The following is a 23,791-nucleotide window of genomic DNA, read 5'->3' on the forward strand; positions in this document are numbered from 1 at the left end:
TCAAATATTCATGACCTTGTGCATTTTGTACATCATTTACGGGAGAAAGAATAACATTTAAAAGACCCTGCATTTCTCGGATGAATCTGATCCTTTTCAGATTATCTTCCTGCAGTGTGAGTCAAATGAAAGCATTATGGCTAAGAACAGAACACTCTAAATACATGGAGAAACAGGATGCATTAAAGATGAGTCAACATGGATTTTTAGGCTTCACAAAACCACTTGGATTTTGAGGGATATGATTGAACATATGACACAGGTTGGTGATCATTGGCCTTTGTGCTTGGGGCCTGTGCTTGCGTTGGGTTGGATCAGTGTCAATTGCTACCCAAGAAAAACTGACACTAGGAAGGTAGGATTCAGCACAAGTTTTCTTATTGGGGGGTTACTGTGTGGGGCACAGTTTCTTTCCCAGTGCTCAAGGTCTTCTTCCTGGTCTGTTAAAGATGGTGCAATTTCTAATCCTCCTGGAATGGGCTTTCCACCTTCACTACATTCCATTTATTGGAGGGGTCCCAGCAGTGATTTCTTCCTTAAAAAAAAAAAGTTCTGCTGAAGATCTCTGTGAAGTCAAATGGCAGCACTGTTAGGGCAGTGTGGCTCTCTCCTGGACTTGGGACACAGCAAATACCCAGCTTTGTCATCCTTTGGAGCCAACCAGTATTTATAGCTCAGTCTTTGCTAATTGTCAACCTAGAGGTCCTGCTCAACTCTTTAAATGTTCTTAAGCTGGAAGGGGGTGGATCATACAAAATGATGAATTAATCTGAATTAACTAATCCCAAATTGCCCAAGTTCAAAACTTACTCATAAAGGCTTTAAACGAGTTCTGTAATGTAAGAAGAGAATTGGCATGAATAATAAAGGGCCTGAATCTATCAATGTCCTTTGAATGGGATGCAAATAGATCAATAGATGTCACAGACACTACGCATTATTAAGTGGAAATAGAGCCTCTAATTTATTCCAAACAGGCCTCCGGTTTCAAACAGATGGTCCTGGCTTCTTTTCTTTCTGTTGTTATGAAGCTCCGGTGCAAACTTCATAATGCAAAAGGTGGTACAATGTCCAGCTCAGCACTGTCTACTCGGTCTGGCACAGTCTCCCAGGGTTTCAGACAAAAACTTCCTCCAACCCTGTCTGGAGACACCAATGACCTGCAGTCCTTCCCCAAAACATTCTGGACTTTGATGTGAGGATGGGCTGCCCATGACACTGAAAGACTGACAGCTCTTTAACTTACTCTTGTTCGCCTAAGAACAACATAGGAGTATATTAAGTGGATGACACATAGGAGGTGGGAACTATTAAAGGTAAAGGTAAAGGGACCCCCGACCATTAGGTCCAGTCGTGACCAACTCTGGGGTTGCGGCACTCATCTCGCTTTACTGGCCAAGGGAGCCGGCGTACAGCTTCCAGGTCATGTGGCCAGCATGACTAAGCCGCTTCTGGTGAACCAGAGCAGTGCACAGAAACGCCGTTTACCTTCCCGCCGGAGCGGTACCTATTTATATACTCGCACTTTGACGTGCTTTCGAACTGCTAGGTGGGCAGGAGCAGGGACCGAGCAACGGGAGCTCACCCCGTCACAGGGATTCGAACCGCTGACCTTCCGATCGGCAAGTCCTAGGCTCTGTGGAGGAAAAGCCATAGTACAGTGGCACAGCCTCTCCCTTGCATGCAGAAGGTCCTGGGTTCAATCCCTGACATCTCCAGGTAGGACTGGGAATGCCCCCTGTCTGAAACCCTGGAGAGTCACAGAAACTGAGCTAGATCGGCCAATGGTCAGACTCCGTAGGAGGCAGCTTCCTGTGTCCTATATTGTGGTGGGGAGACTGTAAGACCATTAGGTTCACAACCCCACCAGCTGCCCTGGCAACTCTACAGGTTAAGAGTGTGTCCAGGTTGCCAGTCTGGCCCCCCAACTTGTAAAACCTGTTTGATCACAGTATGGAAGAAATAGGTGTGCACACAGTGGGAAGCATTGCCTCTCTCAAGCCACTTTCAGTTCTCTTTAGAAATGCCTTATTAAATTTATACACTGTCCTCCTTCTGAAGATCACTGAGCAGTTTACAACATAAAAGCACAAAATGCATAACAATATAGAACAATAACCCCAGCCCAAATCAGATCTCCCTGCTGACAAGCAAGATGGAAAGGAAAAGGTTAATGCACTCCCATTTGCCAAACAACAGACTTGGACTGCTGCCACTCTCAGCTGTGCTTATGCAACCATCAGACAACTAAATATACCACACCACAAATCAGATCTGGCCCATCCCTTTAATGTGCATTGTTGATTTTCTTATGCTGGACATGGTTATTGACTGGGTGGATTTAGAGAGCAAAAGTGCACCCTAGGTCTGTACAGATAAGTGTTTTTATAAGGATTTGATTTTATGACCTTTAGATCTTTTCAAGACCACTGATTTTTTATAGCACATCTGTCAATGGTTCAGACTTGCAAATTGCCAGCCACCTATAATGCCTGTCTAAAAGGATTCAGAGTGAAATCATATAGCCAGTTACCCGGGAGTAAGCCCCATTAAACTCAACAGGACTTATCTCTCAGAAGATAAGATGCTGTAATCCTATGCGTACTTGCTTTGGATTAAGATAAAAGGCTGTAATCCTATGCATACTTGCTTTGGATTAAGCGCCACTGAAGAGAGTGAGGTTTACTTCTGAGTAAATATGCATAGGCTTGTACCGCACTCATATGAGTCTGAAGATTTAGTCATGGTTCTTTTGTACTGTGTGTCAATGCCTTCTGCTACTGCTTATGCTGTTTTCCAAGAATTTCTCCAAGGGATTAAAGGTGGCTCTGAAAAATGAATAATTTAATTGCAAAGCAGCATTCTCTTTCTAGAACAGGGTTTTTATAGCTTTGGTCCTCCAGATATTGTTGGACTGCAACACCCATCAATCAGAGCCAGCATAGCAATGGCTGGAGAACCACAGGTTAGCTATGCCTGCTCTAGAAGATAAAGTTCAAATTCATATAGAAAAATCAAGATTTAAAGAAACAATGAGCTCTGTTACTATAAATACTGATCCTAATTCTTCACTGTGGGTGATCAAACCTTATGCACGTCAACCATGCACGAGACCTATGTTCTGTTCCAGATCTTGTGCATCATGAACAATGTGCATCAATAAGCCATCTCTTTATTTCTTTACATTTATAATTTAACCAAAGGCTTCAGTAGGTAACAGAGCATTAGAAATTTATTGAAATGAAATAATAGTATTTTTAATAATGTACCGTACCTTGCCAGTTTGGCACTAAAGCCTCAAAGGCAGGCTAAGCTGGATTGCTATGTGAAAGCAAAGGGAGTCTCCAGAGGGAGTGGCCTCCGTTAAGTGAGAATGCTGTACGCCTGGTAGATGCAGCTGTGTCCACTGAACAGGTGTTGATTACATCTGCTAGTATAACATCAGGGATAATGCACACAAAATGTTAGTACTGGTGTTATGGTTGCCAAGTCCTGCACTGCACATAGGACAGTTGTGGTTTAAATAGCTGTGAAAAAAGTTTCAAGCAAGTGCAGTTTCTCCTGCAATGGTCAGACAATCTTCTGTGCACTATAATGCACAAGAAAAATCCAAGAGAATAGAGACTTCATTACATTCTCTCACAACACTTGCTATAATTCATTGCCATACCAACTATTTCAATGCAACTGAGATCTTATTCTGGAATCAAAGGTCCTTTTCAGTGGAATGCTCATTAAAGCGCCACCAGCTCATTAACAAAAATTGATTCCAGCAACTTGCTAATGTACTGTCAGAAATTCTTATTTTTAAAGTTTGATATCCCCCTGTTATTTTATTTCGCAAAAAGTGCAGGCCACTGAATATATATATATATATCAGTTAAGTGGTTTGCATAAATTAGCATAAAGTGGTTATCAAAGTTGTGATCAAGAAAGAAAACTGTTAGGCATCAATTCCTGGCCTGGGTGTAATCCAAAATCACAGCAAATATCAGCATCCCAGGCACTGCAAAACAGAACTGCAGTCCAATATTTTGCAAAAATCAGCTCAATGTATTATCTGAACTTTTAAGAGAGAAAATAGGAAAAGGCTATTCAGCACATAGTTAAAATGTTATAAACTACACTGACTGTCGTTCTCTATTAAGCATCTATGAAACCTTTCCAGCCTCTTTTCTCACCAAAATATAGGTTGGTGAGATTTAATGGCTTTTAGACCAAGCTGGCCCTAGTTCAAACTCCCATTCAGCCACAAAGCTTACTGGGTGACCATACTAGCTTTCAGTCTAACCTAGCACACAAGGCTATTGTGGGAATAAAATAGGGTGGGCTAGGTAACTCCGGGATTACTTTGGAAAGATGGGCTAAATGTTTAAATTAAAAAACATAGCAAACTACAGAACAAATGTGAATAAAATTACTAGCCTGTGTGCACCAGTTTTGTCTCGATGGTATTTTAAAACAAATGACACAGGTGCTGAACAAAATAACAAAAAGTCTGCATGGAAGTTCAGTGGCAGATGCATGGGCTGCATCTTACGCTTCCTGCAAACAAAGCATGGTTCCACCCCTTGCCTTTGGATGATACAACACTGAGAAAAGTTGCCTTATTTACCAATATGCAAGCAGAGCATAGTGAAGGTGACCTGACGCAAAAATGGGCAAACTGACGGGAAAAATGAGAAAGAGGCAGGTATCCTCATTCCTATCAGAAATACAATAAAGCATCCAAAATAAGCATATGTATGCAAATTTGTATAAGTGGTAGATTAAAACTTCTTGGAGAAGGCTTTGAGTTAGCTTCACACATTTTTTAAAATAAAGCACATAGTGTACACTGTCCATATTGCAACTGCCTCTGTTGATGGGAGCTTCACTTTGCTCGCTTTTCTTGGCTCTTCTAAAACTCCATACAGTACTGTTAAATACACAATGTCTGTTCCCTCATTATATAAGGGGTGCAGGCAGTGGTTTTTTTCACTTTCCAATAAATCTAAAATCTGGTAACCTATTCATGTGTAGGATGGCAGATTTCTGATGCAGGATTAGCGAAACATTTAGGTCTAATGGAATGGTGGGATTAGCGAAAGAATGTCAAGCCTTTTGTATGATGAAGTCTCTGCTGATGGAAATATTAATGTGAAACCTGGCTTTAAACTAAATCACTACAGAAATATAATTTTTCCTATCAACTTCCCAAACCTGATGCTTTCTTTTCAGACAACTATTTTCCAAGTAGCATGCCTATTTCAAGAGCAACAGGTAAAGCAATTGTATGATTTGTAACAACCAAGACTGGGTAGTAGTAGAGCATTACAGTTTATTTACTTCTCTTATTAAACCTTGGTGGGAAGAGATTGAGGTTAACAAACCATCGGCTAATATTAATGCTGCAGACTGTAGCTGGATCTTAGTATATTAATGCTCTCCTGTGGTATATAATTGCTTTCATTACTTGTTAAAAATGCCTCTTTAGCATTTGTATCAACCGCCAGCACTAAGACTGAAAACATTATTATTGCCACTCTAAATCTAGATTTTATCAGAACTGTATTCATTGCAAAATAAAAGAACTCCTGATGCTAGACGGACAATTGAAATAGATGCAAACAGAACAAATCCAAACATTGTGGCTAGCACAATATCGCTGTCAACTGATGGCTGTTTGATTCAAATAGGAAAGTGACATGGGCAGCTGAAATCTGATCCTACCCTAAAACCTACTGTTGTAAGCAAAATCCAAATTACTTCTGTTTGGGGATCCCACTGCTAACTCATTTCCTTTCTATGCCCACGTTCCTTTGCCATTGTGGCAAAGCCCACAATTGTGGATTATTGGTAAAATCATGACGATATGTTTGTTGAAAACAACTTTCCCCATATAGAGTTCAACATGTTAAGAATTGTTGTACAAACCAGGTGCAAAAACCAACATGTGCAACAATATTTATTTCTGCATTTATATTCTGCTCTTCCTCCAAGTAGTTCAGGGTAGGGACAAAGAGAGAGAAAGGAGGCAAGGTAATCAGGCTAACGTTATCACTGAGGGAGGATCTGAACCAGTGTCTCCTCTCAGTTTCTTATTTTTCCGGTATTACCTTCAATTCTACATATAGTATATCCACAACAATTTGCATTTTTTTATGAAACCCACGTGATAATTTGTTAGCATGTGTGCATGTTCTCTTAATGTACACATTTTTGTAAGCAATTTTGCCTAATGCACACATTGTTGCAAGCAATTCCCCGTAACATTACATTTCTGCATACTATTTTAAATAATACAATTTATGCATAGCAAAATTAAGAGAAATTGACATTTTGAAGGATAGTTGTTTTGGTTGCTGTGCAAATTATGTAAGCATTAAAATGCAACCTGAAAAAGTTTCTCTCTCAACCCTAGAAAACTATGAGCACCAAGCCATCTTTTCAGATTCCCCTATTTACCCCATTCTTTAGCTAAAATTCCTCCCAGAGCAGCTTACAAATATCAGTTGTAAGACAGTCCCTGGCCACACGAAAAGTTAAAAAGGATGCGGACAGGGGAGCAAACTCTGGAATTTAAATGTTCTTAAAGTTACAGCTCTTATAAAAACCAGTTTGGATGAAAACAGTTCGGGTAGAATAGAATCATAGAATTGGAAGGGACCACAAGGGTCATCTAGTCCAACCCGCTGCAATGCAGGAGTCTTTTTCCTAATGCAGGGATTGAACTCACAACCCTGAAATTAAGAGTCTCATGCTCTACTGACTGAGTTATCTCAGATGGAATAACAGGTGACAGGCTACAATGCAACAGGTGAAGGAAGGCCAAAGATAGCTGGTCTCTCAGCAGTGATGGAATAACCCTGGTTCGCTTCTCCATCTCTCTGCTAGATGGAATAGCTGCTGTCATTGGGTGAGAGTTTGTGAGAGCTGTAGGCAGCTGATCTCTTGGCAAATGAGGATATTTTAAATTCAACTGAGGATCTTAGCAGGAGGAAGCTCTCTTCATATATATGAGCTATTTCACCTTCAAAGCTCCTGATGTAATCGTGACAACATTCTAACCCCTAAAGCAAACTCTGGGTGTGAGAAGGGAGAGAGAACATGCTGTTAATAAGATTGCTATTCAGAAGAAAGCTTTTGTGACATTTTCTTTTTGGCCTCTTAACAAGGCTTCAGGAAAACCGGCAGCTTCTACAACCCAATGACCCACCGTCTAATGCCAACTGCTTCAGCAGAGAAGAGGGAAGACATTTTCGTCTCATCATAATTTTACCCCAGGATAGATGTCCTCAAATCAAATAATTCTGCATCACAAAGGAATCCAAGTAGTCCTTATCCTAAAAGTGCCTCTGAGTCATCAGAATGTGTTATTGCTCACACTGGGTGCCAGTTATCTGAGGTTTCCATGACAACTTTTTCAAGGCAGGGTTGACTTTAAATCCATCCATCCAAAGTACAGTTCCTTTTAAGCGATAGGCGCACACTGTAGCTCAACTTTAAAACTGGTAATAGTATTGTTTGCTAATGCTACTAGATAATTATACCATCTGTTGGAACTGTTCCTGTAGTTCGGGGAGGGCAACCTGCAACCTCTTCCTAATTTCACGTGGCAACAAGGAGGAGGAAAAGGGTGGTGGGAGAGAGAGACTGAGACTCAAGACCTGCTGGCATCCAGTCCCTGGCAGATTATCTGAGGGACTATGGCCTTTGACATAAAATGTTCCTCACCCCTGTTGTAGTTTGAAGGGTCTGGGAGTCTCCACACACCCACCTATAAACACATAGGTTTAGTTCTGGCCTAACAGGATGCAACAGTTTCTTGCTATGTGAAACTATACTATACTCAAGGCCATACATTCCTCCCTCCCCTCTATTTGACACACCAGAAACTGAAGGTTTTCACTTTTGCTTTCAAACTAATCAGTTTCCCTGTTTGACCTATGGCTATGAGAACAAGCCAGGATAAAACCTTGGTTTCAGAACCCGGTTTGCTCTCAAACCAGTAGCATGCTCCTCTATGTCACGTGCTCCTGCACATCACAGCAACACACTGCACACAACAAGCACTGAAGCACATCACATGCAATTATGTGTGGGAGCGCACCACGAATATGCACAGGAGCATGTGCTGCTGCATATCTGTACACATTTGAACACATTGTTATCACTCACTGCTTATCTGCATGCAGCATGATGCTGTGTATGCCCACGCACATGCCTGAGAGAAGAGCTGCCACAACTTCTCGTGATTTGCAGTCTCTGGTTTGGCTCACTTCCTCTAATGACTTGCTCCACATCTCTTTCGATATTTCTGCCACGTTCATTGATTGGTCTGCGATACCAGCACTGGGCTGCATTCTAGTCCCTCTCCCACAGCTTTATACTATTATTCAGCTCGTTCATGAATCAGTTCCTATTATGCTTCTCAGACAGATTTCACAATAAGGCTCAAAGACAATAAAAACACCCACTATAAAACATGCAAAAGTATCTCATATGTAAAAACAGGCTGTAGCCGCTCTCTCCAAACTAAGCAACGTTGTTTGCTTAGTTGTTTGCCCTTTCTGAGCTATTGGACAAATGACAGTAACAACAAACTAGAAATAATATGAAAAGTGTGGCTGCACGGGAGCCGAGTTGTGAGTCCAGTATGCAAGACTATAGAATGTGTTTGCTGCTTACATGAAGAAGAAGAGTTTGGATTTGATATCCCGCTTTATCACTACCCGAAGGAGTCTCAAAGCGGCTTTCCCTTCCTCCCCCACAACAAACACTCTGTGAGGTGAGTGGGGCTGAGAGACTTCAAAGAAGTGTGACCGGCCCAAGGTCACCCAGCAGCTGCATGTGGAGGGGCAGAGACGCGAACCTGGTTCCCCAGATTATGAGTCTACCGCTCTTAACCACTACACCACATGACATAGCTGTTGAGCGCTTTGGCTCACATTTTCCATGCTTTTTCTGTATGCATGAAGGTTTAAGCCTCTAAACTCTTCTCTTAAACAAGTGGTTTTCAACCAGTGTACCATGGCACCCTGGGGTGCCTTGAATGGTGGTCAGGGGAGCCACGGACAACACTGGCCTCTGTCCCTCTTTCCTTCCCTCCCTTCTTTGATGCCCTCTTGCATTTCTGCCTCCCAAAGGCTTCCACAGCTGTTTGTTGCAGCAGCCCTGGCTACAAGCTCCTCAGGCGAATGGTGCCTCTAGGGTTGGCCAGGGGTGCTTCCGAAGCCCTAGTGGGGCAGTGTGAGGAGGCACCTATCTTTGGGGCTGGTAGGGCAGCTCAGAGACTAGGGGTGGCGGCTGCAGCTGCTCAGAGGACTCCCAAGGAGACAGGACAGGAGAGGAGGGTGTTCAAAAAAGGGTAAGGGGCTGCCAGCACTGCAGGCAAGGGGTGACATAACTGGGCTGCTGAGACCCACAGGGGTGCCACAAAAAGAAGGTAGTTGGTCAAGGGATCCATGGACTCAAAATGGTTGAAAACCTCTGTCTTAAACTTAAGGTCTTTTAATCCCTGAACCAGTGTAATGTGTGAATAGTTTTCTGACCGACCTATGAACTTTAAGACTTAAGAATCCTGTTGGCAGTTCATTGTTCTGCCAATGGAGTAGTAGCTGCACATTAGCATAGGAGGGTTAATGCTCAAATGCGAGACTGTCACATGGGAGACTTCCCAGCAGTGACAAAACTAGGCTTTATTTCATCTGGGTCAAAGAGTCAGTTTGGCACACAGACCCCACATGCATTTGCAGACACAGGTTGGGAGCGCCCCTCTGGAGGCTTCACTTGCGGCAAAAAACCCAGCTAGTTGTCGTCGTCCCCCCACTGCTATGGCTCTGCTTTCCAGGTATGCTAGAAGTAATATGAGAAATATTTGCCAGTCGATAACATTCCACACAACTGCTACAGCAAACAGCCTGTCTTCTTAAAGCCTCAGAAGTCCATATTACACGCTAGGAGTTAATGCCTTGGAGGGTATTAGCCCACAATGTTTAAGCTACTTAACTCCTATTATCATTAATAGGAGTCATGCGGCTGATAATGTGCCTCATGCTAATTAAAAGCCTTATTCCTACACCCTGTCTCATCTGAGTTATTTGGTTTCACATGGATGATTCTTTATACAATTAACTATTTCTTAATGCTTCTCTCCACAGCGAAGTAAAAAAGGAGCCTATTCTTGAGGTCCACACCTTGGCACAGAGTTCCTGTTAATACCACAAGTCTGTATTGAGCTGTCCTGAATTTTAGTGCTGAATATGTATGAACCTTGATGATAAAAGACTGATTCAGACTGATTCAGAAGACTTTAGATTTGACAGGAGAGGCTTTGGCTTAATTCAACAAGTCTTGGATTCCCCTACCCACATGCCTTAGGACTGCTGCGTAAAGAACCTAAAACACAGAAGTGTGAACCTTTCTCCAACCTCCCCCTCTCCATTAACAGCTTTCCCCCACAATAAATAATGTGAAGAATTTCCACTTTTCAAAACAAAAAGGACCGCAAACATTTTCCTCTCAAGACAGTATAAGAACATAGCTTCTCATCCCTCACTAATATTTCTTCTTCCTTCATCGAACCCTTACACACTGTCTACCTTGCAGAACCGCAGAGAAAAGTCCTGGGCAGAATGCCAAAATGACCGGGCAGCATAGCGGTGTGGTGACTCAGCAAATGTATAGTATGCCTTTGCAGGTCTGTTGCAGCACTTTTCATTTAACAGCTCCCTGGAAACAGTTATTTTCCATAACAATAGCCTTTCTTGCTTTCATTTCATTTTGCTGGAATACAAGTACTGCACGGAATTAAAGCAATGCTGTGAAAATATATTGATGATTCTCTCTGTGTGTTTTATATTAGGTATATATAAAAAAATCCGCTCTGCAAAATAGCAGTGGTAGCCACATGGAATGTAAAAAATAAATGGCATTTGCTTGTTCTATAGATGCCCGGTGACCAGACAGATATTCATTAAAAAACAAAAGATGTGAGAATTACAACAGAGCACTTTTCAGGCCCTTATACAATTAAACAATGACTATATAAATGCATGAAATTCCCACCCCCACCTCAGTTTAGATTTGTGGTGTAATCCTACATGTCAACTCAGAAGTAAATCCTATTGAGTTCACTGGGCTGACTTACAGGAAAGCAGATGCAGGATTATAAATAAAACTGAACAGACAGAAATGAGCTGGGTCTAATGCTTACATCTAACAGCACATCTTTAAGGTCATCACTATCTCAAACCACAGTGCAGTATCATCAGTACTGGAGCTGTTGAGTTCAGTCAGTTTGTCTACATCAAGTAGTTTCCCTACAATAATTACAATGCTTCCCTCTTGTGGCAAAGAGAAGTACTAGTACTATTTTAAGTACGTATAGATATTTATGAACACACAGGCAACAGCATAATCTTATCTACAGGGGGTAAAATGTGGACACCACCCACTCCAAAATTCAGGGGAGTTAAATTGTCAGTATAGTCCACGGCTATACTTCTAAACATATTTACTAGGGAAATAGCCTCCACGGAGCACAGTACAGTTCTGTGTAAATGTGCAGAGGCTTATGCTGCATGTCGGAACCCTGAAAGTGAAAAACTCTGCATGTCTATCCAGAATCACGTCCCCCTGAATTCAATGGGTCCTACTTAAGTGGGTATAGGATTCCAGCCTAGAGGCAGAATGTTTTGTCAAGGAGCATCTGACTGCTTTCATTACTACTCTTTTCTCTTTTTGCTTCTCCATCTGAAATACAACTTTTTGGGTGGAACAGCAATAAATCCCAACTGCGTGTTGTTACTGCAAGCCCGCCAGTCGACTGCCAACAGCACCTCCTCTGCTCCTCGTTCTTCATAGTGATTAAGGGCTTTCGTGTAGGACTCAGGGCCATATTTAGGCTTGATGAGGCCCTAAGCTACTGAAGGTAATGGGGCCCTTTATATGTCCAGCTCATAGCTGTCAACTTACAGATTTTAAAATAAGGGGCCAGCAGCCTCAAAAATAAGGGATCAGCAGCCAAAATAAGGGATTTTCCGAGCACAGGTATGTTCAACTTCTGAGCCCCTCTGAGCCAAAGGCAGAAAGCCCAGCCAGCAGCCAAACGAAGCCTCATCAATAAGGGACAGCAGCAGGACATGGCGCTGGGATAAGGGACTGTCCCGCCAAATAAGGGACGCTTGACAGCTATGGTCCAGTTGTCCTTTGTCAACAACAAACTGTCACTGTTTTGTGTTGAATATATGCTATATGGTAATTTATGGACCTAATAGGTATCTAAAGCCATTTGCCACTGCTGCTGTATCAAGGTTTTATTTGCTTTTTATCTTATATTTTGGAAATGTACATCCAGGGGTTTTTTTCCTTTATTTTTTTGGGGGGGCCCCAGGGGGCCTAAGTTATAGCTTGTTTAGCTTGTACATAAATCCGGCACTGGTAGGACTGCACAATTAGCAGTACAACGGTTGTTGCTGTTGTTAAAATCTGTACACCGCCCTTCGCCCGCGGAGCTCAGGGCGGTTCACAACATATATACCAAGGTGATTTGATTTCCTAGCCTAGCTAACGCGTGCTCTGAGATCCCAGCCCGGTCCTGCATTTCCTCTGAAGCTCAGTTCAGGGCTGCTTACTCCTGAGTAAAAAGCAAGTGGCGAACTGCAGCCCTTGTTCCTCATTGCAGTATCCGAGAGTTGACCAGGCTCGCGCCCTCTTGCAAAAAAAAATAAAATACCCCCAGCTCGCCTTGCAGCTGCTTCTGCTGCAATGGACGTGTGTGCAAAAAGAAGGACGGAAGGAAGGAAGAAGGCGGGATGGAAACCACGCGGGAGGGGAGGGGAGGGGAGGGGAGGGGACCCTCCCAAATACAGGTGAATTTACACTCAGTCTCGCGCAGCAAAGGGGGGGGGGAAGAACCCCGGCGCGCGCGGCGCTTAAATTCCACCCCCCCGCGCGCGCGCGCGCCCTTCGGCAGACCCAGAGGCCTTTGCGCGATGACGTCACGGGGCCGGGGCCTCGGGAAGCCTCACGGCGGCAAACGGCGGGATGTTGCGGCGTCGGGCGGCGAAATGACTGGAGGCGGGAAGAGGAGGCCCGGAGCGGCGGCTGCGCAGGAGCAGGTCAGTCGACAGGCCCGATAGATGCGCACATAACGCGGGAGAACTGGGTGGCGGCGGTGGGGACCAGCCTCCTTTGTGGCGCCCGGCTCCTCTTCCAGGCGGGGCGGGGGGTGGTTTGGGCTCCGCGACGAGGAGCGCGTCTCCCTCCCGGAGGCGACGGTGGCGGGAGGTGTCGCCGGGCGCCGCCCTCAACGCCTTCCGCTGGGCCTGGCAGAGCCTCCTCCGAGCTCCGTGGCCGGCGCTGATCACGCCCAAGGTCTCAGGTGCGGTCCCTGTTTGGGACAGCTGCTATTCCTGCACTGCAGGGAGTTGGACTAGATGATCCTCCTCAAGGTCCCATCCAACTCCACAATTTTCCCTTTTTTTAAAGGGAAATTTCCTTATTCCGAATAGGATTCCTCGCAAGAAAAGGGAAAAGTTGACAGCTATGATTCTTTGAGAGCACCAAGCTCTGGATTCAAATCCCCTTCCTCTTAGGCACCTTCCTTCCCAATCCTCCAGCGCACTCCTAATAATAATAATATATTTATACCCCGCTAATCTGGCAGGGTTTCCCCAGCCACTCCGGGCAGCTCCCAACAAAATAATTAAAATAAAACATCAAATAGTTAAAATAAAACATCAAACATTAAAAAACTTCCTAAAGCATGAGAGTATGAGCTTGCTTCTTCCCAGGCTGTGGGATTAAAATTGATCTGCTGTCCACTGGTACTAGTGTGAAAAGGGGAAGGAGGTCAAGAAGAGGCGGTGCTCCGGCGAAGCAGACGTCGCCGGCCATGTACGCCAAGAGGTGGAAAGCTGCTACCGGCTCCAGATGCCCGAAGACTTCTATTGTTTCTGGAAGTTTTGTGAGGAGCTGGATCCTGACAAGCCATGTGGTGGGTTCCGGAAACCCAGTTTTTCCGTGTTGTTGTTTTTTTAAATAGCATCTTTGGTGATAAGACGTTTTGGCAACATAGGCAAAAAGAGAAGTTCTCACATTTCCTCTTTGCTTGGATTTAAAAGTCAAATCCAGTGCCCCAACTGCAGTGAACCCTTTTTTTTTTTTTTTTTTTTTTACCCTAGTCTACCCATGAACCTTCCAGTGTCAGTGCAGGTCATGGACATTGTTATTGTCCTCACTTTAGTGTTCTGATCCTAAAAGCATAAGATGGAACTGTTGATTTTAGTGGGACATATTTTTGTTATTTGTTTAGGATTGGACTGTGATGAGAAGATATTATAGCAACCAACAGTTGTACACATAGGCAAAGCATTAAAAGTTTTTGTCTCCGCCTAGAGTTTGAGCTAGAAAGTCTTTATTCCTCTCCCCTCCCCTTCATTTTATTTATTTATTTATGAAACATTATTTAGGATTAGAAATGTGTACTGTGCATGCAGCTCTTCTCTAGGTAAATGGAACATCATTTTATTGACCCGAGAAGGGAGAAATGCACCTCAATTAGAGTAGCATTAATATGGGGCAAAGAAGAGCTTCTTTAAATAAAGTCATTTAAAAAGTTAAATAGGGCTTTTCTGGCTTAGATCTTTCTCCAGGAGCATAAAACAACATATTTTATGCTTTTGTGCTATTTTTAAAATGATTTTTTAAATACATTTCATAGATGCACTTAAATCAAGCATTGGACTTCAGCTAGTTGGACCATATGACATTCTTGCTGGAAAACATAAAAAGACAAATAGATCAGCAGATGTGAACTTCAATCTTCACTGGAGGTTTTTTTATGATCCTCCTGAATTCCAGACTATCCTTACTGGAGACAGCAAAATGCAGTATCATATGGGATATTTTAGGTAAGTAATGTATCTACCTTGGAAAAAGATTTTACTTATTCTAGCACTTCTATTCCTGTCATTGCCTTAAAACATACAGTAGGCACTGCTGATTATTACTTTCAAGTAGCTCTACCCAGAATAGGATATGAGGCCAAGGACCAATTCCAGCACAGTGTGTGGCCAATTTAATTATAATCTTTCACCCATGTCTACAGGTGGAAAAGTGATATCAGAATGTGTTGTCCATATAACTGGGCAGGGGAGGCAGTTCCCAATAAATATTGCATCTAGCAATCTTGTCTGCCTAGGCTGTTTCCATATACATACATTTTCTGTGCAAAGTTTCACTGAATGTTTTCAGAAGCTCTCATGTCCATGCCAAATTTTGTAATCAGCCTGTAGTCTCATGTTGGCATACAAAAGCATCCCATAGGACAAGAAAGGGAAGTCTTATAATTTCTTTATTTCCTTCTGAGGAAACTGATTAGTTCAGTGAAACGAGTTTTGTAGCCGGCATCTCATAGAGTCTTTGTTTAATTCTAGGTTTTTTTTATTGTTATTCTATAGTCGATTACTTCTCATTTCAGGGATTTTCACTGTAATTTTTTTATTGTTTTCTGTAGTCTCATGTTGGCATACAAAAATATCCCATAGGACAAGGAAGGGAAGTCTTTAATGTTTGATGTTTTATTGTGTTTTTAATATCCTGTTGGGAGCCACCCAGAGTGGCTGGGGAGGCCCAGGCCGATGGGCGGGGTAAAAATAAATTATTATTATTATTATTATTATCTGCGAACTGTTTATATGGAACTTTGGGAACTTACTCATTCATAATAAAGAAATAAATTTATCCAGCAGGTGGCTCCATACATTAATTTAGGCAAATGAAAACCACCTGAGAAATCTTGCTTACTTGTTGATTAATTCTTATGACAAGCATAGGCAGGAAGGCCATTTTCAACCTGGAAGTTTGAATTCTTGATTTACTGTTTAAATTGGATAAGTGTGTTTAACCAATAAAGTGTGTTTAGGGTCCCTGGGTGTAATCTATATACAGTTTAAATTCAGTATACAGATTTAAGGCTAGGATCCTAAAAACACTTACTGGGGAGTAAGAACCATTGAACACAGTAGGATTTACAAGTATAGGGTTGCAGCATGAACATGCTAAAAATATTGTCAATTTTCTGAAGTTTTTTAAAAATTCAGTGCACTTTTAAAGCCTATTCTAATATGTTTCTGCCTTGACTGGGTCACAGCAGTCTAAAATCTTAAGTATAAGTTATGAAGAAATTAAATTTCCTACTCAGAGTGAAAATTTGAGAGGCTATTGAACAATCCTCAGAGAAACATAAGAACTCATGCTATCACTTTTATAAATACTATTTTTGGTTGGGAACAATCTGAATTCTCTTTGTAACACCACAGAGAATACTGATGTAATATGTTTAACTTCAGAACATTGTATGTGAATTTTTAGGGATATGCCGGATGAACTGCCTGTGTGGGTTGGTGAAAATGAAGCCAAGAAGGGCTGCACAATTTCTCAAGTTGGTGACAATGTCTTTGCTGCTGTAAAGTAAGATTTAATACTTTCAACTCCTGGATTAAAAGCAAACATGAATCTGGACCAAATTAGATGAGACAGGAGAGCAATTTCTATGTTTATGCTGGTTGTTTTTTAAAAACTGAAATGTAGTTGCAGGGCAAGTGCAAATTTGACTAGAGCAGTGTTTGTATATGTTCAGATATTTACCCACAAGCCATTTTCCAATAAAACTTGCACCACAGCTATGTTTCTTCATGGAACGGAAAAGGTACCTATTTACTTGGATCCGTCTAAAGTGCCTCTTGCCCTCCTGAACAAATTATCCTGCATTTTCCACAAGACTAGTGTTGGGTGCAATATATCCTAGCTGCTGTATCATAAGCTTTGGTATACCTACTTGTCCTCTGGAAGCTCCATTTCAGTTTTTGTTAAAAATGGTGGGAGACCAATCATATGGCTTACCTAGTTTGGTTCATAGAATTTCTAATTTGGGCACTCCAATGACATTTAGTGTGCAGTCCTACACATTCTTACCTAGGGAATGAGTCACAATTATACAATGAGGCTTACTTATGACTAGATACAGTATCTTGTATCTGTTAGTTTCTTGCCAGTTGCTCTTGTATAGCTGTGTGTTTCAGCTTTTGTGAACATTACACTTGATTTTTTTCTGATTATTGTAAGCTAGCAAAATTTCCTAAACACTTTAAAAAGCAAGAAGGTAATCACTTTCCTATCAAAGTTTTCTATATACCCTGTATATATTGTTCATATTATGATTCTTAGCAGTCTAGGACGGGTGATGGAGGGAAATAACATAGCCGTCATTTATAGCCAAGTTTCTGCTTCAACAGCAATATTGGAGGCTGCCTTTGAGTTATCATTTTCAAGTCATTACTCTTCGTAAACACCTCATGCATTTTCCAATTGTTAGCTCAGAAATACTTTCAGCCATCGAGTACAGTAGTTTTATTGAAAATTATGCATAATAAAGGGGTTGATTAATGTACTATGACCTGTTCAGTTTGCACATATTGAATGTGTTTTTCTTTTTGACTAAAATAAAACGGAAGCAAAATTGTAAACTTAGTTTAAAAAGCCAGTAGCTAAATCAAGACTGAAATCAAGATTCCCCATGCAGCTGTTGCTTTTGTCTGTTTCTTGAGTTGAGACAACTTGCTTGTTGAAACTTCTACCTTGTGTGACAGTACAAAACACCTAGTCTATTGAATAATCCATATTCTGGCACATTGATTGAAAGAGCTGATTGTGGGACTATTTTGATGTGATCTTTGTACATTGATACTACTTTTAAAAGTGATCATGTGAGCATTTCCACATGAAGTAATTACGTGGTGGCTAGTAATCCATAAATACAGCTGTTTAATCGGTGAGCAAGACTTAATAAAATCCTTTGGGAGAGGTTATAGTCTCACTTAATTGCTGCTTCCCCTTGGAGGCACTTGTGATCATTTCAAAAGCCTGTCTCTCAGCACCAAGCCTGACTCCAAAGTAGTCCTTTGGAATATTTACAGCTAAAGTTAGTTAAAAGTCAAAGTTAAACATTCTTTCATTCATTCATTCATTTATTAATTACTATGTTTTGTTTTGCTGATTAAATCCATGCTAGATTCTTTGGAAGACTTAAGAAAACTTTCCATGCTTTTATCATTCTAGAGCAGGGCTGAGGAACCTGAGGCTCTCCAGATGTTGTTGGACTCCAACTCCCTTCATCCCTCATAATCAACCTAAGCTAATGGAGTCCCAACAACATGTCCCAGGTTCCCCATTCCTGTTACAAAGAAAAGCGGATGATGCATGTAACACGAAGTTTTCTTTTTGTTTCAGATTATTTTTGTCCAAAAGGCTTAAGGAATTGACGGACAAAAAGAAAATCAGCATTCTGAAAGATATAGATGAAAAACTAACCAAAACAGCAAAAGAACTTGGTTACTTGCTTGAGCAAAAAACCATGAAGATGAAACAGAGAGACAAGAAAGTATGGCTTGATTTCTTTCTAGATTAATAAAGAACTCTAATGTATAGGCCCGTTCCTTTTTTTTCCTGCTCAAGGCCAGCTTGTGTTAATTTTCTATAAGTTTACCAGGTAACTTATCCTAGGAAAAATGTTGAGTTGCTTTACGTTTGCTTAAAGTTTGATTGTTGTTGAAAGGTATAAAATACGAAGCATTGCTTTGCTGTAGGTATTTTTAAAGTTTTAAGAGCCATAATAAATTATGTTCAGAGCACAGAAACATATTCTTAATGGCATCTGACTGCAATGCCTTTTATATAAATTACAGTGGTGCCCCGCAAGACGAATGCCTCGCAAGACGAAAGAGTTTTCCGTCTTTTGAGGTGCTTCGCAAGACGAATTTCCCTATGGGCTTGCTTCGTAAGACGAAACATCGGGCGAGTTCTTGCAAGTTTTTTCCCTTTTTTTCCCTGCCGCTAAGCCGCTAATAGCCGCTAAACCGCTAATAGCGCTAAGCCGCTAATAGCCGTGCTTTGCAAGACCAAAAAACCGCAAGACGAAGAGACTCGCGGAACGAATTAATTTCGTCTTGCGAGGCACCACTGTACAGCATCAACACTCTCTTCATGGCAAAACATGAGATCACCACTAATGTATATCTTAAAGATCCAAAGAACTTAAATAACAGAACAAGCAGAAACAATATGGAGGACATAGAAGGAAGTATCTCAAGCTCAACCCAGAAACCAAACAAATCAGGAATGACATAGATTAAGACTTAATTCTAAAACATGGATTTAGAATATCAGATATGTTTGTTCAAATATGTTAACTGTAACTAAACTATGTTCACTATAGGCTATAGATGGGAAAGTGTTACCTTAAGCAGGCAGAATACCAGCTACTTGTGCAACAGTCTATGTTTTGGAATGACAGGTGCAAATTCTGTTTATATTGAACTATGAATTTTCAGAACATTTCTATCTTTAAAAATCTTAAATTTAATTTGGGAAAGACAGGAGCAAGTTATAAATTCCCCTTCCCCCCAGTTAATCAGGAAACACCTGAACAGCCTCAAAGAGGGGATTCCTTGAGAAACAGCCAATTCAAAACATTGTGGGTGCCTTGTGGTGGTAACCTCCAATGGAACTGGCTTCTCTGTCTTTTCCCAATGGAATCACCACTTCAAGAGGAAGGAGGTGGAGCACTGTTTTTAATGGATTGTCTTAGTGCTCCAGAAGATTACATGGATGAGCAGCAAGGAACACTGAGCAATGCTCTATAATCATTGCTGTCGCACAAAAAGGTAGGGAGCTGTCTACTTGGTACAAAAGGTTTTAAAGGCTGGTTAATAATTCAGTTAAATGTAAATACTTCTAGAAAAATAAGTCTTTGAATAGATGCAGAATTAATATTTTAATTCAGATATGGTTCCATGTAGTTTGACAGGCCTAGGCTTAATTGTATTTGTCTCTTTCTCTTTTCAATACAGGTAGTAACTAAGACATTTCATGGAGCTGGTTTGGTTGTCCCCATAGATAAGAATGATGTTGGGTACAGAGAGCTTCCTGAAACAAATGGTAAATTAATTCTAGTGTTTCTGTTCTTAGAAAAAGAAAATTGAATTTTGCTATTAGTTTTTTTTTTTTTTTATAAATTTTTATTGAATTTTCAAATTTTTTTAACAAACAAACAAACATATAAAGACAGAACAAAACATACATAATTTCATAACCTTACTTTCATAACCTTCTTTCATTGACTTCCCCGCACCCTCCCTCCCACATTCCAATTTCATTGATTATCTCAGCAAGTTATTTCCTCTCATCCCTTAAATATTTCTTGTCTTTTCTTAAAATTTATCACCTATGCTTGACCCATTAACTTATCCAATTTTACACAATAAATCATTTCTCTAAGGACGGCCTAAGTTTTTTCCCATAAATTCCTCCCTTCCCATATTGCACCTAAAATCATAATATAGCAATTCTAAATCTCAGATTTCAGTTATTCTACTCTCCCCTCCCTCCCTGCCCCGGTTCTGTCCCTTCCCAAACCAATGTCCCAATAAATTGGCTGCTTTAGCCCGGGTTTCTCACATCGGAGGCTCTTAAGCCCCAGTTAGTCTCTCTCCACCAGTTTTGTTGATAGTCCATTTTGTTGGCCCTCTCTTTTTGAGGAGGTTCTGTCACCAGCCCCTCATATTTTTCTCCTTCCAAATCAGTCAGTATCAGTTTCTGCTCAGGACCACTCAATCTCTCATACTCCAGCCGAATGAAGAAGTCCCAATCGAACTTGTTTGCTCTTATATAGTCCAGTATTCCAGTTATTTCAGGGACTTCTTCCTTTCTCTTTCTCTCCTTTTGCAGATTTGCGGTCCACTTGTCATTTTCTTTATATCCTTTGTTCCCAAAAGTTGCCGGCTTTTGGTTGATTTTTTCCACCTGAAATTCCTCTCCTTCTTCCTCTTTCTTTTCCCCCAATTCCGAAGTTATCTCATCCTCTGCAGCTGCAGAGTTTTTTTCCACCAGCTTTGTATCATTAGCAGGGTTGCCCAGTTCCAAACCGAAAGTCTCCAGTTGTTTACTCATTGTGGTACTTTGCTCTTGTAAAGTTCCCACGAGAAAAAACATCCTTTCAATCTCTGCCCATAGTTTCTCTTCTGCAGCCATTGCAATATCTTTAGTTCCCTCCAGGGGGATTTCCATCATGATCTTATTCCAACAATCCGTTACTGTTGTTCCCCGCTACTTTGCTATTCCCAGTCACTTTGTTTCTAAAAGTTCAGTTTTAATGTAGCTCTTTTAGTCCAAGAAAGTACTAACAATACGGTTCCAAATCTTTACCACTCGTTTGACAGCTCTTTGACAGCTGTCAAACTCTTTGTTCTTTTTCCTCGGGCTCACACGCAGGGCGCTCCCGGGTCCAAGGGGGGGGGGATTGCCAAGAAAAAAAGGCTTCCAAAATTCTACTCTTTTCCACTCCAGCACAATAACTTTGTAATCCAATTCATGAGAATGTCTATTTAAACACCAAAGTTTTTCCGCCTTAGTGCTCCTCTCCTTGCTTTGAATCTTTCTGTGGGGGGGGGGAGTGCGGACTTCCTTTTAACACACCCCCGATCGTACTCAATTTTAGGTATAAAACTTTTAGTGCCAAAATTTCCTTCTACTCACGGGTTATTTGTTTCAGTCCGAATTTCAGGAAGAAAGATAGCGCTCTCCGGTCATGGCTCGCGGCTTCGCTCCGCCAAGGCAGCGATCGACTCTCAGCGCCACACTACTCTCCGGTCCACTCCGTAGCCTTTAAAAAGGCTCTTCGCGGGTCGGGGAGGGCGCTTAAGGTGCCCACCGAGTCACCATGTCCGCAGGCTTCAGCGCCTGCGGTTTCTGAGGGTCCCCATGTCGCCGGCACGGCAAGACCCGTTCTTAGCGGAGCCGATTCCCTCCGGAACTCGGAGGGAATCCGCCATTACCCGTTCGCGCTATCCCGGAAGTCCTGAATTTTGCTATTAGTAAGAGTGCATTTAGATACTGAAGTCTTGGGGAAAAAATGAATATTTATACGTTAGGTTGAATCCAGACTTTTGCTCCTAGTAGCAGAAGTATTCCCTGACTGTAATTCCACCCGTGAGATGCTCCCACTTGAAGTAGGGAAAGGTCAATTTTGCTGGTTCTCCTCTCCTTGGGTGACCTTATAGAACAACGTGAGAGGTCATGACAAGGGCTGCAGGGAGAGGGAACTGGCAAAAATTTGCTTAACAACCCCTTTCACCAGTGGGAGTGTCAGAGTCTAATTCCATAGCTGTGGTGATCACTATTGAGCAACCTGTCTGCCATTACTGATAGTCTTATTGGGAAATCTCTGTTATTCTGAGGAATCCTAGGCAACATACAGCAAAACAGATAAAACTGAATGATAAAGGAAACTTGTTCCAATTTAGTTCTCATGTGAACTTTCCTCTGCAGCTAGTCTCAAAAGAATCTGTAAAGCCGTTGTAGATGCTCCCAATGATGACCAGAGACTGAAAGCCTTTGCCCCTATTCAGGAAATGCTGACTTTTGTTCAGTTTGCTAATGATGAATGTGACTATGGAATGGGATATGAACTGGGAATAGACCTCTTCTGCTATGGGTCACATGTAAGTAAAATAATTTTCTCTGCAGAAACTCATTCATTTTGTGAATGAACAGAAAGAACAAATGAGCTCAACCAAGCAGCTCGTGAAACTAACTATACAGGAAACTGAGGAAATGTTTGACATGAAAAACAGTATGAGTGTGTAATATCAATTTCAGTGAGATAATGCGTTCTTTTAATCTTTTCTAGTATTTTCACAAGATTGTTGGCCAGTTGCTGCCTCTTGCTTACAACTTGCTGAAGAGGAATCTGTTCGCAGAAATCATTGAAGCTCATTTAGCTAATAGGAAAGAAGAGAACGTAGACCAGCTTGCAGCATGAAATAGTGTCATTAAGTGAAGTATTGAGTTGCCTTGTTTCGGGGTATTTTCTTGTTTTTTGGTACTGAACTGGTGTAGTTTCTATGTGAGATAAATAAACTTGTTTTGATAAAGATTAGCAGCTTATTGACCGGGGTGGGGATCCAAATTATATTTCCACTTTCATTTTGCACTCTGCGTTGCCATACACTGTAATATTATAAGATAATGGGTTGCAAACCATAAGGTGGCCTTCTAATGGCAGGAAAGCTGTTTTTAAAAATACAGTGGACTATGAGGAAAGTTCTGGGGTGGTGGGAGGTGAAAAACCTACTTTCCATGTTTCCTGAGCAGCTGAGTTTCTACTACCTTCACAGTTACGCCTACCCAATCTTCAGCAAGTGCAGGTGGGCATAGACCTGCCTTCTGAATAACTTGGTCAGAAGCTATATATGCAATACTAGGCTACTACAGAGGTGACAGCAAACATGCCGTAAAGGCGAGGGATCAATCAAGCCAGTCTTTCAGGAGGAAGAAAACTTACAACAAACCAGGAGTTAGAAATATGTTAAACTTGCTTGCTACAGACAAGAGAACAAAACCAATTCTATAAACAAAATTCCTGCATTTTCACATTTGATGATTTACTTAATATGGTTATCCTACTTTTTTAGACAATTACTATCTCGAAGCAGCTCATGTCTATTAAAAAACTCACTCCCATCAGACTTTGGAACACACACACAGAGGAAGCAAAAAAGGTAGAGAGAAAAATTGTTCTTTAATGCCAGAACAAAGTTCGTGATTCTTTTTTCTTTGGTCCCTTTATTTACGTTTTACACTCTGCTCTCTTATCCCAAGTGGTTCACAAAAAGTTAAATTTAAAATCAAGTCTCTGTTGAGGCCCAAATGAAGAAGCCGAGAGGCTTACACCTACAAAATTTGGGGA

The 23,791-nt window shown here is 41.5% G+C and overlaps 1 protein-coding gene across 1 annotated transcript; it reads left to right on the forward strand.

Annotated features, from left to right (window-relative positions):
* The first annotated feature begins 12,944 nt into the window (after positions 1-12,944).
* On the forward strand, positions 12,945-22,976 carry HPF1 (histone PARylation factor 1). The gene is made up of 8 exons (XM_081875404.1): positions 12,945-13,103; positions 13,819-13,981; positions 14,708-14,897; positions 16,360-16,458; positions 18,277-18,427; positions 19,896-19,983; positions 22,372-22,544; positions 22,733-22,976. The coding sequence occupies exons 1-8, from the start codon at positions 12,978-12,980 to the stop codon at positions 22,862-22,864; spliced, it is 1,122 nt and encodes a 373-aa protein (XP_081731530.1). The 5' UTR covers positions 12,945-12,977; the 3' UTR covers positions 22,865-22,976.
* The last annotated feature ends 815 nt before the right edge of the window (positions 22,977-23,791 follow it).

Source organism: Podarcis erhardii (genome assembly GCF_964252035.2).
Source record: "Podarcis erhardii genome assembly, chromosome: 9".
NCBI lineage: Eukaryota > Metazoa > Chordata > Lepidosauria > Squamata > Lacertidae > Podarcis > Podarcis erhardii.

Excerpts from the sequence above, each read along its gene's own strand:
- HPF1 (XM_081875404.1), top strand. The coding sequence starts at position 12,978 with ATGACGTCACGGGGCCGGGGCCTCGGGAAGCCTCACGGCGGCAAACGG. Across the intron at positions 14,898-16,359 it reads TATCATATGGGATATTTTAG|GGATATGCCGGATGAACTGC; the intron begins GTAAGTAATGTA and ends GTGAATTTTTAG. Across the intron at positions 16,459-18,276 it reads AATGTCTTTGCTGCTGTAAA|ATTATTTTTGTCCAAAAGGC; the intron begins GTAAGATTTAAT and ends TTTTTGTTTCAG.